The 15,926-nt window shown below is 39.2% G+C and overlaps 1 protein-coding gene across 1 annotated transcript in view; it reads right to left on the bottom strand.

Annotated features, from left to right (window-relative positions):
• The window catches only part of LOC101794316 (tyrosine 3-monooxygenase), a 34,007-nt gene extending 18,338 nt beyond the window's left edge, over nucleotides 1-15,669 (bottom strand). Inside the window, exons 1-6 of the mRNA XM_005022557.6 lie at nucleotides 15,472-15,669; nucleotides 14,365-14,539; nucleotides 12,492-12,580; nucleotides 9,090-9,157; nucleotides 7,840-7,890; nucleotides 3,676-3,821 (exon numbers count right to left, since the gene is read on the bottom strand). Coding sequence (XP_005022614.2) covers nucleotides 3,676-3,821; nucleotides 7,840-7,890; nucleotides 9,090-9,157; nucleotides 12,492-12,580; nucleotides 14,365-14,539; nucleotides 15,472-15,669 — 727 coding nt within the window. The remainder of the gene's footprint in view (nucleotides 1-3,675; nucleotides 3,822-7,839; nucleotides 7,891-9,089; nucleotides 9,158-12,491; nucleotides 12,581-14,364; nucleotides 14,540-15,471) is intronic.
• Nucleotides 15,670-15,926: the final 257 nt, after the last annotated feature.

Raw genomic sequence — 15,926 nt, 5'->3', positions numbered from 1 at the left:
GTGTGAGGGACTAGGTGGCTAGTGTTTACCATGCTTATCTTCTATTGCTTGACCATATTAAAAAGATAATTGGTACAAAACTGACAAAAAAGATGAACAGCAAATAAATCTATGGAGATTATGTCTTTTTCTATATGCTGACCAAAAGCATCAGAGTTAACCAGGGAACTGAAAGTGTTTGCAAAGCTGCTTCCTGTTCTCCTCCCTCCCCAGTTAGGAAAGCAAGGTGCTATGGGGAATAGAAGACCATCAAATAGGTCTCTATGTGGACTGTCCAGGAGCTAGAATAAAAAGGGTATTCCCTTTCTGCTGACAACATACTAAGCCAATCAGAAAGAACATGAAAAGCTCAGAGTCTGATAATCTTTGGACTACATTCTGAGTCTGAGTGAAATGGTAACTGCACCATCTGAAAAATATATCAGACCATTACCAAGCCTTGGAGTAACTCAGTTTTGGAAGGGCTATGAGAAAGTCTAGGCAAATTTATATTGTTCTAGCATCCATGTTGAAGGAGCAGAAAAGAAATGAAAATTACAGCATATGTTCCCTGAGATGCCCTTTTAAATACAGGCCAATGAATCAGACAGTCTGCTGATGGAACAGGATTGGCAAGTTGCCTTCAGAAGCCATAGAAAAAAAAAAAGTTTTCTGCTGAAGGTATTATCTGCAAAATCTGAACTTTTATTTCATTAGTGTACAATAAAACCAGAAATCAGCAGAGAACTGGGGGTGTGGCTGCTTGGACCTGCTGCCCAAAGGTCTCTGAAATCAGAAAGAGTTGAAAAGAAGGTCTCAAACAGTTGACCTAATGTGATCTGTAAGGCTTAATTCTTGGCCTAGAAAAACTTGTGCATACAGGCCTGCGTGTTGTAGTGTGAGCTTGCCTGAGTTCACTGGCTGTAATTTCTTCCAGCTGTGGAGGACAATGAATGTCTAAATCCAAACTTCATTCCTAGAAAGAAAGAAGTGCTTAGGTTCCTCTAGTTAACCCTTTAAGAAAAATTCTTGCCCTGTTAAACTGTCACATGCTTAACCTTTTAAATTCCCTTTAGGTAATGATGGAATACTTATGATGTAGGGTTCATTCCTGTTTAAACCAACCTCACTACCAGCCTAGTTAACACTTGACAGATCTTGTAGTTCAACTTACATTAAAGTGAGAGGGGATCACTTGGCAGAGTTCACAGACATTGCTGTGTAAAAAAAAAAAAAAAAAAGGAAGTTCATTTGGCTGTCTGGGCTGTCTATAGCATGATAGTTTTCCCTGCAGTATATTCCTCTCTCTCTCTGCATTTCCATTTATTATATAGTTTATTATACAAGGGCTTATCATCTCATATACTAAAGAATAGTCCAGTCCTTAGAGGCAGTGTTCAGTAAAGATGCATGCTGGGATTTACATCCTAACTGGGAGTGGGACAGTTCAGGGCTCATCCAGAGCTAACCAGTGGAAGGACAAATTGCACAATGGAACTCCACTCATGGAGTGGAATTCATCCACTGTATGCCATGGTAGTAGGTGAAATTCATCCACTAATTGCCAAGAAACTTTGGGAGACCTCACAGCCTAAAGGTTGCTTGAAGTTTAGTTGGGTGAACACTGCACACCCATAGCACAGGAAGAAGCCTGAGTACAGTGTTGATTCATGAGCTGTAGGAATAAATATTCTGGCCTTGCTGAAGATTGTGGTAAAAGCCACCCAGATTAATAATAAATGATCTTATTAGAGGGAATCATTGAAGATAAGGAGGATATCAATTCCAAGCACTATAAAATGGGTCTAAAATAGCTTACCAACTCTTAAATATGTCTATCTTTAACATAGTTCTTTTGAACCAACTTTGTTCTGTCTATGCTTCATAAAGCCTCCATGCTGAGCTACATATCATCTTGGTTTTATCTAAAGTTTAAGGAGGGTAGGACTGGCACTTTAGGGAGTCATTCTATCCAAAGGATAGAATGTCATTCTATTCCTTGGACACTCATGCCAGGGTGGAATAAAGTGTCTCTGACATGCCTGATTCTCATTCTCAGTCAGAGAAGTAATTTGGACAATTAGCTTACAGTAGCCATGCCGTGTTTGAAACAGTCGAGTTGAAACTCACTGTGAAAATTTTCCCAGCCATTGGTAGTAGAATTTTCAGAATGACTATTTTTAGTGCTCTTTTTTTTTTTTTCCCCTCAGGAAAATTTGTATAGCATAGAAAAAATTTAGAACTAGAGCCTACAAAAGAAGTAAGTAGACCCAAACTCGAGATAATCAAATACTGTCAACCAATATGAGCAATAGAAATAATACAATGAGAGGATATTCTTACATTGTCCTAAACTTTCCCACTTTGAAATCATCTGATTCAGTCCAAGGGTATGAATATTTGTGGTAATCAGACCAGTATCATGTGATTTCTGAAGCTCCCTGCTGTCAGCTACTGTGTAAATGAGATGAGATAAGCTACTTAATGAGAAAAATATTTATAAGCCCAATTACTACAGGAGGGATGGCTAAATGGATAGGAAAATATGTGAAAAAAAAAATACAGGAAAAAATCCATAATACACATAGAAATTCCTACAACTGGTTGGTGCTGGCATCTTCGTGAGAGTTGTATTTCATATTCCATCCCTCCATTCCCTCACACTAAAATATTTGTCATCAAACAGTTTAATTTTCCCTAAAATTGGCAGTGTTTTGGAAACCTATTCAGCAACAGAAATCTCAATCAAGCTAACTAGCGTCACCTACTGATATGTGGAGCAGGTCATTTGATTTCCTGAGTACTCTATTTAAACTGAATTTATTTAAAGTTAAGCCATAGTTTTTATTTATTTATTTTGGCGTAGTGAGCAGTTATTCTCCACTCTCTGGAATATATCATTTTCACTCAAGAAGAGCAAGGAGGTTTCAAAGACAGGCTTTCTTTAGTTGTTTCTTTAGTGTTCAGCCTGTGGCTTCATAATAATAATGCAGGCTCTCTTTCTCTCCAGCCCTATATTAGCCTGCCCACAACTAACAATGGGTAGGTCAGCCCTGCAATCATATAGGTTTTTCTGCCTGAGGCCAAATCTTCATGCAGTTATAGCCTAGCACCATGACTTTTCTGCTCTCCTGCACACTAGGTGCCAAACAGTTTAGACTGGTATGTGGGGTCATAGGGACAGAAAGAAGCAGTGGTGTTGCAAGGAAGCTGCTTTTGTATCGACTAGCAGGACCTCCTGGAAATTGTGTTCCTCTAGCACATGTTGCCATCCTGTCTCAAGCAACAGAAAGAAAAAAAAAAAAAAAGAAAAAAAAAAAGTGGATCTGAGAGGTATTTACCTGTAGTTATGTTTGGGTCTTACTTACAGCTTAGTTGTAGAAGTGATACAGCAAAACCCACAGAAAAACTGTATGCTGAAGTCATGCTAAGAAGTGAGCTACTATGGTATTGGAATTGGCTGTTTAGTGCTACACCAACTGTAGTCACTGACAGAACAAACAAACTCAGTCACACCTCGGTCCCTAGATATGCCTTGTATCAATGTCTTACTAACAGTCACCTTGCATGAGGGAAGTCCAACAGCTAACCAGCCCTGGTTACCATCTTGTGTCCTCTAACACAGCTTGAGTGTACATGTGGTGTACATAAATATCCAGGAAACTGTAGAATAATCCATAGTTCAAAATGACTGGCCTTTTAAAAATCCGGAGACATCCTGAAGTTGAGGTATGTTGTCCTCTTGGTAACCACAGTATTTCTTCAACTGCTGGAAAGCATCTAGGTATTGTGTGCAAGCATGAGTAGGGTAGAGGCTGCTCAGCTTTCTGTAGACTTCTCTCCTGAAAAGCAAGAGCCATATAGCATGACCCACCTCAGTAAAGTATTTTTCTGCTCTACCTACAGATCCAGAGAGACATAGACCTCCAGCATAAGTATGAGTCTAAAAATGTGGGCCTGGGACACCTGGTGCTTGGAAGATGAAGTATGGACAGATATAACTATGCTTGGGGCATTTTGTTTCACTTTTCCTTCATAAGGTGGGTTCTGTTCCACAAATTTGCTTTATCCCTTAATATACCCTAATTCTAATTAGGTTTCTAATACTGGTTTGGAAACATCGACTAGAAATAAAGGTATCAGAGGCACCACAGGAGCCACAGAGAGAAAAGTGAAGCTGTGGCCTTCTGCATTATACTATTTATGGGTGGAATAAGTCAGGTATTTGCTCTCTAAATGAAATTTCAGCTTGAAATGCTAGTCCCTCTACCTCCATGTCCAGCCTGACTGCTAGCCCTAAAAAATCACATTTTCTGATACTGAAGAGTACATCTGTACAGGCAAAGAGGTTTATACTGTTGTAGTTCAAAAAGTCTACCATGAGCTATGTATTTGAAACACATGACAACTTCTTGAAGCATTTAGCTCATCATAAGAAAGGAGACAGGCTGAAAAAAAAATGATGTAACCAGCTTTTGTCACAGGTTTCAAGCCTCTTTCAGACTTGATGGTGCTTGGTCCTAGAGCTGTGTTTTGGAATACATTTAGCTGTTACAAAATAAACAAGTAGTAATAGGATGGCCAGAAACTTATAGAAATGGCTATTTTTGTTCAGACATAGCCCTAGGGTGTTAAAAATTTTATAAACATTGTTTTATGAAAATTGAGATCATTTTTGGAAGTGCTGGCTATGGAAAATGACCTTTTGTTGTTTTTGTTTTTATTTTTATTTTATTATTTTTATTTTTGTGTGTGTGTGATGCTATTGTTGCTATGGAGGTGATAGCCAGTCTCTAATGGCTCTCTCCATTTGTACAAATGACTTACACAGTGTGGGAGTAATGAACCAGAATGAAAGGAAACAACATAAAACAAAACAAAGCAAAAGTTAGGAGGAATAAAAATAAAAGAACAGAGGGAAACAGTGGCTGCTGTCACTATTGCAAAAGCCGCAGGAGACTGGGCCATTTCCATGGAAGAATTAGGAAAAAATTAGGATGACTAGAGTTCAAATGTTGCCCTGCCTTATTCCCCATAGAATACTACTGACTTCAGTGGGATTGCATAGGATCTGAACCAGTACACAGTTCATCCCAGACTGGAGTCTAAAGAGGGCAGGCTTGTTTACACTTCTGCACATATGGTCTCTTTTATCAAAGTATCACTCTACTGTTTGTCCAAACATTGTCTACCACAGAAACATAGACAGTCTGAGAGAGTAGTGATGAATTATCCAAAGTCAAGCATCTGTCCTTTCTAAGTAGCTCTAAGGCAATCATCTAAGTTTACTCCAAAGTCAGTAGAGAGTAGCAGATATTTCCAAAGGACAGTTTAGCTTGCGCTAATATAGTGTCGATGTCTTACCATGTGGAAGCGCTAATCTGTCTGTAAAGGATCTTAGCTCATTGGCCACCTTTCAGAAAACTGAAGTAGAATGAAAATATGACTACAGTAGGTCTCTCCTATTTATAAAAACAACAGCAACAACAAACAAACAATAGTAGAGCCCAGGAATACGTCTTCAGTGGGTGTTTGGGGCAAACCACTACCAACAACAACAAAAGGAAAAACAAACAAACAACTAACAACAACAACAATCTTCACATGCTTAAGTGGTAGTGACTCTGACCCTCTATGGGGATTTGGTTCTCTATCATCACATTGTTTTCAACATCCATTGTCTCCACAATCAGAAGACAATTAAGCTGCTATTTGAGGGTCATCCATTCCAGAGAAGGAAAGAGAAAGTTTTGAAAGTGTGGGCTATGCAACACTCCAGAAAGAAGCTTTCTATTGAAGGATGGAGCCAGTCACATGAAAGACTTTAAAGTCAAGGCTTGTAGTTTGCATAAATACCCTTATTCTTTTAGATAAAAAGTGGTACTACTCTGCTTTTTTTATGAAGACGTGACAGGTGCATCCCCATAATTTTGGTTAAGATTCTCACTTTTTCTTGTGATAGCTTTTACCCACAAGACATCTTCTATGACTACTTAGTTTCACAACCTTCCAAGAGTGCTGCTTAAAAACACAAACTCAGCTCATCTCTACCCTCTGTTTTCTGAAAGTCATATTTCTGCACTTGATTAGTTTTCATTTTTATAACCATGTTGCTACAAACTGAAGGCATCCAACAACTCTTCAGAGTGAACACCAAGGGAATTTTGGTCTGTGCTACAAATTTCCCTTTCAATTGCACTGAGCTCAATTAAGTTGTGCTGTAATGCAGCTGACCTCAGGGCACAGCCGCAGGGAGCTGTGATAACCATTGAGAGGTCTAATTTTGGAAACGGCTTCACATAACAAGACAACCTGGGTTGCTGGGACTGGTTGTTTGGGGAAATAGGCAGATACTGCTTTAAAGGTCTGTTCTGTTACCACAGTGGGACTAATTCTAGGTGGAGAAGGGCAGGAATGACGGAGGTTGGCAACAAAAGGGAAAAACAGGAAAGAACACAAAATTAAATTTTCTTAAATATGACTTTTCCACACACCATCCCATGCCAAGATTGCTGGCTGGTGGTAGCAATCATGAGCATGACACTGACTATCAATCTTTGACAATTGAAAGATGCTATAAAAACTTATTTGAGCTTAATAAAAATGTGATTGCCTGGGTGAGTTGGATGCAAGGTTTCTGTGATTGTGGACAACACCCCTCAAGCTTTCTATGGCACAATAAATTTTATTTAAAGTAAAATAATCATTGAAAAAGATGGGATGCCCCTGTGGTTGAGGTCCTGGCATGAGAGATTTAGAATATGGATTTAATTTCCAGCATTGACATTAACTTCCTGTATAATTTGGGGCAAATCAGTTAAGCTCTCACTTTTTCAATTCCACAGTTAAAAATATTGCTATCACTGTCCCCTTCTCCCACCTTTAGGCTAACTTTCTATTTATGTTGTAAACGTATCTGAACAAAGACTCTATTATGTGCACATATGGTACCTTCCACAATCCTGGGGCCCTCCTCTTAATTTGGGGCATTTGGATATATTTCTGTTTGTATTATCATACAAATGTATAATTATTGGCACTTACTGAGAGTTATTAAACAGTGGGAGAAAGTGGAACCTGAGGTATATGAGATAAGAACTCCCCTTTCTTTCAGATCTACCACTAATTTCATGTAAAGTCTGCAAACATACTGTGAATTGAATGAATGTTTGGCATTTTTTTAAGTGGCAAATCTTCAGGAGAAGCAAAGACCTAATAAAGACATGCTGCACCCACGTAAAAGTAACTTGCCCATCATTTCATATGACCTCAAAGACAATGCAAATAATGTATTCTGGAAGGACACTCCAAAGTTTCCTTCACCATCAGTTCAAGAGAATGACGCTTATTCATGTTAACAGCAAAGAATATTTGCAGAAGAACAGTGAAGGCTGGTCTGTCCTATTAATATTGGATTAGCCACATCCTGTGAGTGAGCTGCTATTCCATGAGTGGGCACTTTATCTTGGTAACAGATTTGGAGAGGCAATAGTTCTGTCACCACCAGAGGCATGATTAATTAGAAGTCAATTAAAAGAAATCCAGGGAGGAATCAAGGTTGCTCTTGAAGGTTAAGATATTCTACTAGAAGCTCCAGGTGTTTTGTAACTTCTGATATCTTAATGTGATTGGCAGGCAGGGAGATGGTCAAGAAAACATGTTTTGCTCTATAAAGCAAATAGTTAGGGCCAGCCTAGAGAATGAGTTTCTGCAAAACAAACGAGCAAAAGGGAACACTTTATCATGGAGTAAAATTTGAGGTTTCTAAATGTGTCTTCAAAATAATTGTCTCATATTGCCTGTCCTTCCTGACACTGCAATGGAATGGCCCAGGATTCAGAGTTTAAGTAACAAACTCACCAAGTTGCAGTCTCCTGTGCTGTGTACTCAATGCGAGGCAAAGGGTCCCCTCTGTAATTAAGAGGAAATAATGCATGTTTCTAAAGCAGTTTTCAAATTCAGTCACACAAAGATCACTTCTTTGTGTAGACTCTTTTGGTAGACTCTAATGTGTGTATTTTCTCCCCTGTTCAGTGTGGGGAGGAAACAGAAGAATATGGTAAGAAAGGAAGCCATGTTCTGCTTCATAGAAGAAAAAAAACAGGCCTTCAGGCTTAACCTTATCTCCGTTGAAGGCGATCAAGCAACCACCTTACATTGCATGTCTGGATGATCCATCCATGAGGACGTGATCAGCACAGTACTATCATCAAACTCATCGGCAAAGATCTGTCCAGGCATACACTGCATGCTTATCATTTAGTCCGCTGATGAAAGGTCTTATCTCCAGTTCTTCACTATTACTTCTCCAATAGTTCGGTCAGTTCAGTCTGTGCTCTTGTGCTGTTTTCTGCTAGGCTAGCTGTGATATATAGTGGCAATGAGAAAACTATAGTCAAATAGAATTCTATTCAGATCTCCTGACTTGGAAGATTTTACCATTTCTTGGACACCATGAGGCTGATAATCCACAACCAGTTCTAACAATTTATTTAACTCTGCCAGACAGCAGTGAGATTCTGAAGTTTTACCCAGAAAGATGGGAACACTTTCAATCATGCACATGGGAGATTAGAGGTTTTTAGGCTTTTTCCTCTTTCAATTAGAAAAGACAATTGCCCTGTAGCTCTGATAGCATTTCTTCAGTTAGGGAGATTTTGGTTGGGAATGGTAATCTACATGGACTTGGCCATTTTGTCAAACAAATATAGTAGTAAATTTATTTTCTTTGTCAAAAATATGTACTAAAAATTTGCCAAGGAATGTCCTAAAAATTGTTCCTCATAGTTCCTTGAAAAAGATTAGCCTCATCTTAGGAGCTTGTCCTAGAAGGAACTTCAAGGTTGAAATGAAAGACCTATATGGAGAAATTACCCCTGCTAAGACACTGAATGAGATGTGAATACAACCCTATGACTTTTAAGATGTGTTTATTGTGTTGTGAGAAAAGTCTGCATTGTATGGAGGTAAAGTTTCTATGTCTAAATTCTCTTTTCTAATAGATAGCCCGACTGATACATCACTAAAAGATTAAGGTTTCCCTTGCACATGAGAATGTCTGAACACACACAGTGATAGTTTAAGTGCCTCTTCAGCAGTCTTGTACTTACGCTCTGTAATTATAGGCAAGGTCAGCAAAGAATGCCCTCCGTTTCCTGTACTCCAGGTCAGTGTATCCCTGAGTTAAAACATAATTCAAAAAAAGTTTCACATTAAGGGAGATTTCTGGGCATGAATAAATATGCTGGCAGAAGCATTCAAAATAACTAGGCCTCAGTTAGGTTGTTTTCTCTGAGGCAATGAATCTTGATCCTTATGAACAGGCAAGCCAAAGTCTGCAGTCAGTTACATCCATGACATTTTGCTGAAAATTTTGGGCCTGTGACCAGAAAGGAAAGTAACATGGCTTGGTAGGAAGGTTTTGGAGTTTTTCATAAACACTGCATCACTTACCACTAAACTTAAAGTCAAATTTTAATGAAAATCACATTAAAAAAAAAAAAAAGTAATTGAATTGGAGGTGTCTCTTGTGCTGGGAGGGAATTGAGTCTCCAAGTCATTGCTCTCTTGTGCTAAGCACAAAGGTTTCGGTACTGGAATGTGATGCGCATAATGGTACCAAGCCCAGTATAACCTCACCAGAGAAAGTACACTGCACCTGCATGATGCTCTGCACTCTGGAAAAAGAAGGGGTATTCATTGGCTAGAAATCACTGGAGTCACCAGTGAATCTACGGGAAGTATATGTATTCATCTGAATCTCCTTTTGCCCATTTATTGCCATGTTATAATAAAGGCAGATTCAGTGGTGTCTGTTCAAAAGGGCAGTTTACTTATTAAAAGCAATAATTCCCTCTCCTCCCTCCCTGTCCCACCTCCCCTGCAATGTTTACTAGAAATGGAGTTTCAAGCAGGGGTCTCCAGCTATTAAATACGAATAGACATGTGGAATCAAATTCCTTTGAATTTTACATCATTCATAATAGGAATAAAATCTGAAATCTGGCACTGTATTACAAATATAACTCATAAAGCAGCGTTGATCAGCATCACTGTACAAATATTTATTATTCTAAAATATTCAGAACTTACTGGAACCACTTTACATTCTACAAGCCAACTTTCTCCCTTAGGTTTATTCACATAATTTTCAGTGTAGCAATAATACCAGTAATACTGCAGTTAATGAGTATTGTGTGCGTGAATCTGAGCAAAGAACTGGATCCCAAGAGCAAGTTTATTTTTTGTCATGTGTTATGGAAAACATGGTCATTCAAATGCCACCCTTGCTTGTCAGTAGCTATAATGTGTCCATGCAAAACACATGAAAAAGCCATTTGGCCAGAGTCTTGGTGCTATGACCTCTCAGCTTTGTCCCTGCAAGAGGAGCCTCCCCAAGGAAGCACCATACAGGTGTCAGGGTGCCCCAGCAACTGGTGTCATGGCTCTTCCAGACATTAAAGAGGCAGTAAAGAACAAAGCAGAACGGTTGAGATGGATAGCCCAAACTGCCTATTCAGCAGTTAAATGTATATGCAAAATCTCTGCTGAGCCAGCTGTGGACATTAACGTTTGGTACTTTCCTTTAACCTGTCCACATTGAGCCATGGTCAGCAGCACAGTAACTGAGGCTGACTTGTGCCCCTGCCTGACACAGATGAATGATTTCCAGTGCCTGAGCTAACTTGTTTCAAGTTTAGGTATTTCTATATTGCATCGCATTCTGCAGTGGTGACTGATCCCCACTCAGCACTTCAGTAACTCTACACCACTCATGCTTTCTCTCACCCTCTTCAGTACTCACACCTTCTCTTTGGCAAATTAAAAGTAGAATGTAGATAGATTCAAGTAATTCCCAATGTGTATTCATTAATCTCATGGGAAACAACCTCAGAGATAGCTCAGGAAAAAACATAGGCAAATACTTGGAATATTTCTAACAGAAAGATGCAAAGAAGAAAGAAAGATAGAATCACAGAATCATAGAATATCCTGAGTTGGAAGGCACCCACATGGATCACTGAGTCTAACTCCTGGCTGATGTCCTGGTTAAGCATGATATGAAGCTCTCCTAGAGATTTCTAGATTAATAAGTCAAAAATAGGAGATAGACCAGATTTTTTTATTTATTTTTTAAGCTACCATACAGAGCTGTACATAGGTAACTATCTAAAGATAGTGCAGGTTACTAAAAGGGTCTAAATAGAATTCAGATATTTGAAGAAGGGAAGGATGAAATCACATAGATTCCATTAGCACCCATCTAAATCTTCTTTGCACATTTCAGCGCAAAGCCTGTGTTTTTTCCTTTTCATGCTTCACTTCTACGTGATGTTTTGCAGAACACTTCACAGCAGTTCCAAGACCTACCTTGGCAATCAGCAAAAGGTCCTACAGTTCGCCTCATTTGTCTGTACCTAACTCTTATATCTTGTCTATGCTAAAGCTGCAAATCATTGCTAGTTGTTCTCAGTACTTTGTCTTAGAATTATCTTCACTGGAGCAATACTCTCCAGTGCATTTTTTATCTTCCTTTTCTATATTTTTTGCATATGGCAGGGCTAAGATTACATACATGTAACTGTTATGAGTAAAGCCCTTTCTGTGGCCCATTCTTAACCAAAACCTACTGCCTGAATCCAAGGGAAAGCCTATCACAAACATTCTAACAATATTTTGCAAACAGAGCAGTATCCATAAATACTGCCCAAATCCTGGTTTCACAAACCTTGGGAAAAGTCAGATATAAATAAGGGTTTTACTCTTTGAAACTTGTTTCCAATTTAAACTTCAGGTGCTTATCTCAGTAGGAATCACTAGACATTTTGAGCTTCTTCAGTCACATTTAAATCTCAGTTCCAGTATTCTGTCCACGAATCAGTGCTGCCATGTATTTATCTTACTTTCTGTCTAGACAACGTTTGCAAGTTTAAACATCTTACTTCTCTCTGTGGGATCTGAGGATCTGGTATTTATTAGTGACTAGCTCTTTGCTGCTTGTCCTCATTACCATCCACTGTACATCTGCACTTGAATGAGATTCCTGGCATTAGCAAAATTGAAAAGGCAAATATAAAGTGTTTGAAAGGTTGAGGCATAGAAAACACAAAACATGGAAGGGTGGGGAACTTGACTGTTAAGTGGACCAGCTAATACAAAGTGGGCATAATTCAAATATAACGGGTGAAATAATAAACAAGAGATTTTTTTTTTTTAACTAAACAATGAAAGGTAAACACATGCTAAAGACTATATTGCATAGAAATGACTGTATCATGTGCCTATTGTTAATGCTATTTGCCTTGGAGAATCAGAGCCAATAAGTTTTTCTCATTAGATTATTCATTCTGAAATCCTAGACTCCACTGAAAATCAACCTTTATCTAGCCCTTTTTTGCTGTCCTTTCCTGGGTATTTCTTTACTTCTAAAATTCTAAAAAAAAAAAAAAAAAAAAATGCATAGTTTCTTTCTGAAAAACAAACCAACAGTAACCCAGTAACCTCAAACTTACAGGGTGACTATGGTCCAAACTAGGATCGTATGTGGTGATCAGATGGTGACACTTGTCCAGATCTTGGATTTTTCTGGGGAACCAGGGCACTTAAAAGAAAGTAGAAAGAATTAAATGAGATAGGATCAAATAATTTAGAAGAGACACAGAAAATAGAAGTTATGATGAAGATTGCAAACTTTAATTTCATCAATGAATATCTAAATACTCATATGTATATCAGTTATTGAGTTCCATTTTGCTGACCAAGCTGGCAGACTGGATGAAAAATGATTCAAAACTAACTAGTTATGATAAGACATCAGTTTTAATTAACAGAAACAATATCTAAAGACAAAAATATTTCATCTTAGACCTAATGAGATGTTCTGTTTGACACAGCACAAGAAGTTTCTTTCTGTGTTTTTGGTTTCAAAAAATATTTTTATCTTGCCTAAAAAGTATCCTTTAATTTTCATATTTCTAAAAGTGAAAACAGCATTTTAAAAGGAAAATGTGAACTTTCTAGAAACAAAACAAGCCAAGAAGTATCTTGACTTCATTTTTTCCCCTCTCTCTCTTTTTTTTTTTTTCCAAGCAAAAATTAATCAAGCATTATCTGAATTTCCAAATAGTTTACTTCTCCTGAAGAGGGGACCTTTTCTGGTGACTAAAAGCATATTTGTACAGTACCCATTTTAATTTCAAGCACTTATAACCAATTAATTAAAAATCAACAACAGGGGAGAGGCAAAGTTAATGCTGCTTTCTGAGATCAGACTAATGTTGAGATCAGACTTTTGTTACAGCTGAGAAAAAGTCCTTTGGGGATTGCCTGAACCTGATACTTGACAAGAGGACACCAGCTATCTCTGTACTGAATGGAATATTTAACTTTAGTCCTATTAAATTACATCCAAGCACTGCAAGTGCACAAACGTACAAGGCTACAAAAGTACACAGATGCTGGGAAATACCAGTTCTATCATGCTGTTATAGTCAATGCTGCAATGAGAAGAAAGAAATACAAGTCAGACAGGTTTCTTACATCACCCTTTATTTATTTTTATTTTTTGTCTTTGGCTTTGGCTCTGCTAGTGGTTCTACATGCAAGTCCCTTGTCATTCCATTTGTGACCGTGTCTCCTCAAAACCTATACCTGATCATGAGTCATCCAGTGTATATCCCCATATGCATCTTGCCTATCCTCTGCTAAGTCCTGGGAGAGGGCAGACAGGCTAAATGAGAGGGGAGAAAGGACTGTAGCAGAATCCTTGACCTTGTTACAGAAGTACACGCAGCCAGTAAAACAGGGATGGTTCTGACAGATACCAGTTTGACTGTCTCTGTCTTTGCTTCAAAGAAGCAGAGGTAACCGCTGCTTTTCTCCACTTCTTTTGGTTGGTACCAAGTTCTTTTGAGTTAAAGCCATCAAAGCAGGGCATTGTCCCATCGCTTTCCTTAAGCAAACTCCTTGGGAGTACATGCAAATGAAAAGTTCAGGCTATCTACCATATTATTGCATTCCCATCAAGTGTCTGTGGTCACTCCTAAGAGCCTCATAGCTCTCAGTTCTCTGTCCAGGTCTCAGCCCACAGTCCTCCTGTCACTGGGGAGTTTCCAGTTTCACCTGAGCTTCATGTTTTGCTGCTCTATCCTTCTCAGCTCCCTACTTGATGGAACACTTTTCTCACCTTAGTTTCACTAGCCATGCCAAAATGCCCCCCTTTCCACACCATTGGGAATGGTCCCAAGGTAAACAGTCACATGCTGAAGAAAAGTGAATGTATGTTCACTTGTTTACCTGACTGATTGAATTAATACTGTTAAGAGAAAGCTAAAAAACCTACTCTAAACAGAAACAAAACAGCACTAACATGCATATGTTTCTTACCTTTGTCTTCTCTGCCAGTTTTCACATCCTCTGCTGCTCTCTTTAAGGACGTGATAAGGATATTAACATCAGCACTATGAACTTCACATTCAACAAAAATGTCAAGATCATCAGCAGAGTTCTTGGGCTTTTTGGCTTTCCTGGTTTCAAAGTGATGGATCTGAGTTTCAAACATCTGCAAGAGCCAGATGTTGATATGAGGCTTGTCAAAAGACTGAAAAGCCAAATAAATCTAGAAGCACTTATACAATATCTTTAAAAGATGACTAAAAGAGGTATTAACAAGAAGTACATGTTAAGCAATGAAGCCTAGAAATGCCCAGTTTAGAAGGAGCTAAAATACATGCAGGGCTAAACTGTAAACACAGTAGAATTACGTAGAGAGAGATGGAGATGAAAGATGGGATACTGTTGATTGTGGCATTTCATCTGTGTAGAAATAGCAAATGAGTGACTGGGTAACTCTTGAGAGCCTGGCAAAATGAAAGCAGATCTACTGATGTATAATAACACCATAATCATTAAATAATTGCAAACAATTAAAAATAAGTAACAAATACAATGCTTTTCTTTTGAGATATTCGTTTTCACAGATGAGAGTGAGCACCTGGTAGGGGTACTTCATGTGCCCAGAATATATAATGCGTATATGGTTTACAGCTCTTGTGTTCTCTATGTCTCCTGTCAAATATGCAGGAAAAATCACTGGCTTCTAACAACACCACAGTCAGTACTTGAAATGCTGGCCTGTTTTTTAGTCATGGCTGGCCACCACAATTGCTAGAAACAGACAATAGACTGGTATCTGCTATGAACCGTTCTTGCATAAAATGACAATTCTTCTAAATGATTGTGTCTAGCTGCTTCCTCCCTGCAGAGCGCTATCCTCCATCTAGAGAGGCCAGTCAAGCTCTCTAAGCCTCTGAAGCACAATAGGGACAAGAAGGAAGGGAGAAAGCAGACGGAGGCATAACTCGGGGGCACAGGCAAGCAGAAGAACAGCAGTAAGAGAGGGGGAGATGCAGAGTAGGAGAGGTGAAGGCAATAGGGACAGAAGAGGTGGGTCAGTGGAGAAAGGGGATGGAAGGTGAGTGGCAGGGTCTGTACCTCAAAGACTTTGGCTGCCCTGGAGAGCTCAGTCTTCCTCACATTGCAGAGGGTGAGGGTCAGGATGAGAGTGGCTCCACCATCCTTCTTGCTGGAGTCAAGGCTGCCTTGCCTGTTCAAGGGTTGTATGCTGCGCATCACCTTCTCCTTGCTGGCCTCTTCCCTCTGGCCTGAGATCACCCCAAAGTCAGTCTTCATTGGGAGCCAGAGCAGAAGACTGCAACTGCAAGATGTTCAGTGAAAACTTCCTGAGGTTGTGTGTAGTTCTACCAGAGTAATGGCTGGGGATTGTGATGGGACTGGAGATGCAGTGGGACTACGTGGGTGGTGAGACCAGAGCTGCCAGATGGCAGTGATGCAAGCTGGTTCCTACTGTGTTGGATGTAGAACCATTTATGTCAGCCATGCCAGACACATCAAGGGAAACTGCCTGCGTAGGATCTGCGTAAGAGCCC

Source organism: Anas platyrhynchos, chromosome 1 (assembly GCF_047663525.1).
Source record: "Anas platyrhynchos isolate ZD024472 breed Pekin duck chromosome 1, IASCAAS_PekinDuck_T2T, whole genome shotgun sequence".
Taxonomy (NCBI): domain Eukaryota; kingdom Metazoa; phylum Chordata; class Aves; order Anseriformes; family Anatidae; genus Anas; species Anas platyrhynchos.
Note: the sequence above shows the minus strand (reverse complement) of the source record. Positions and strands in the feature narration are given on the sequence as shown.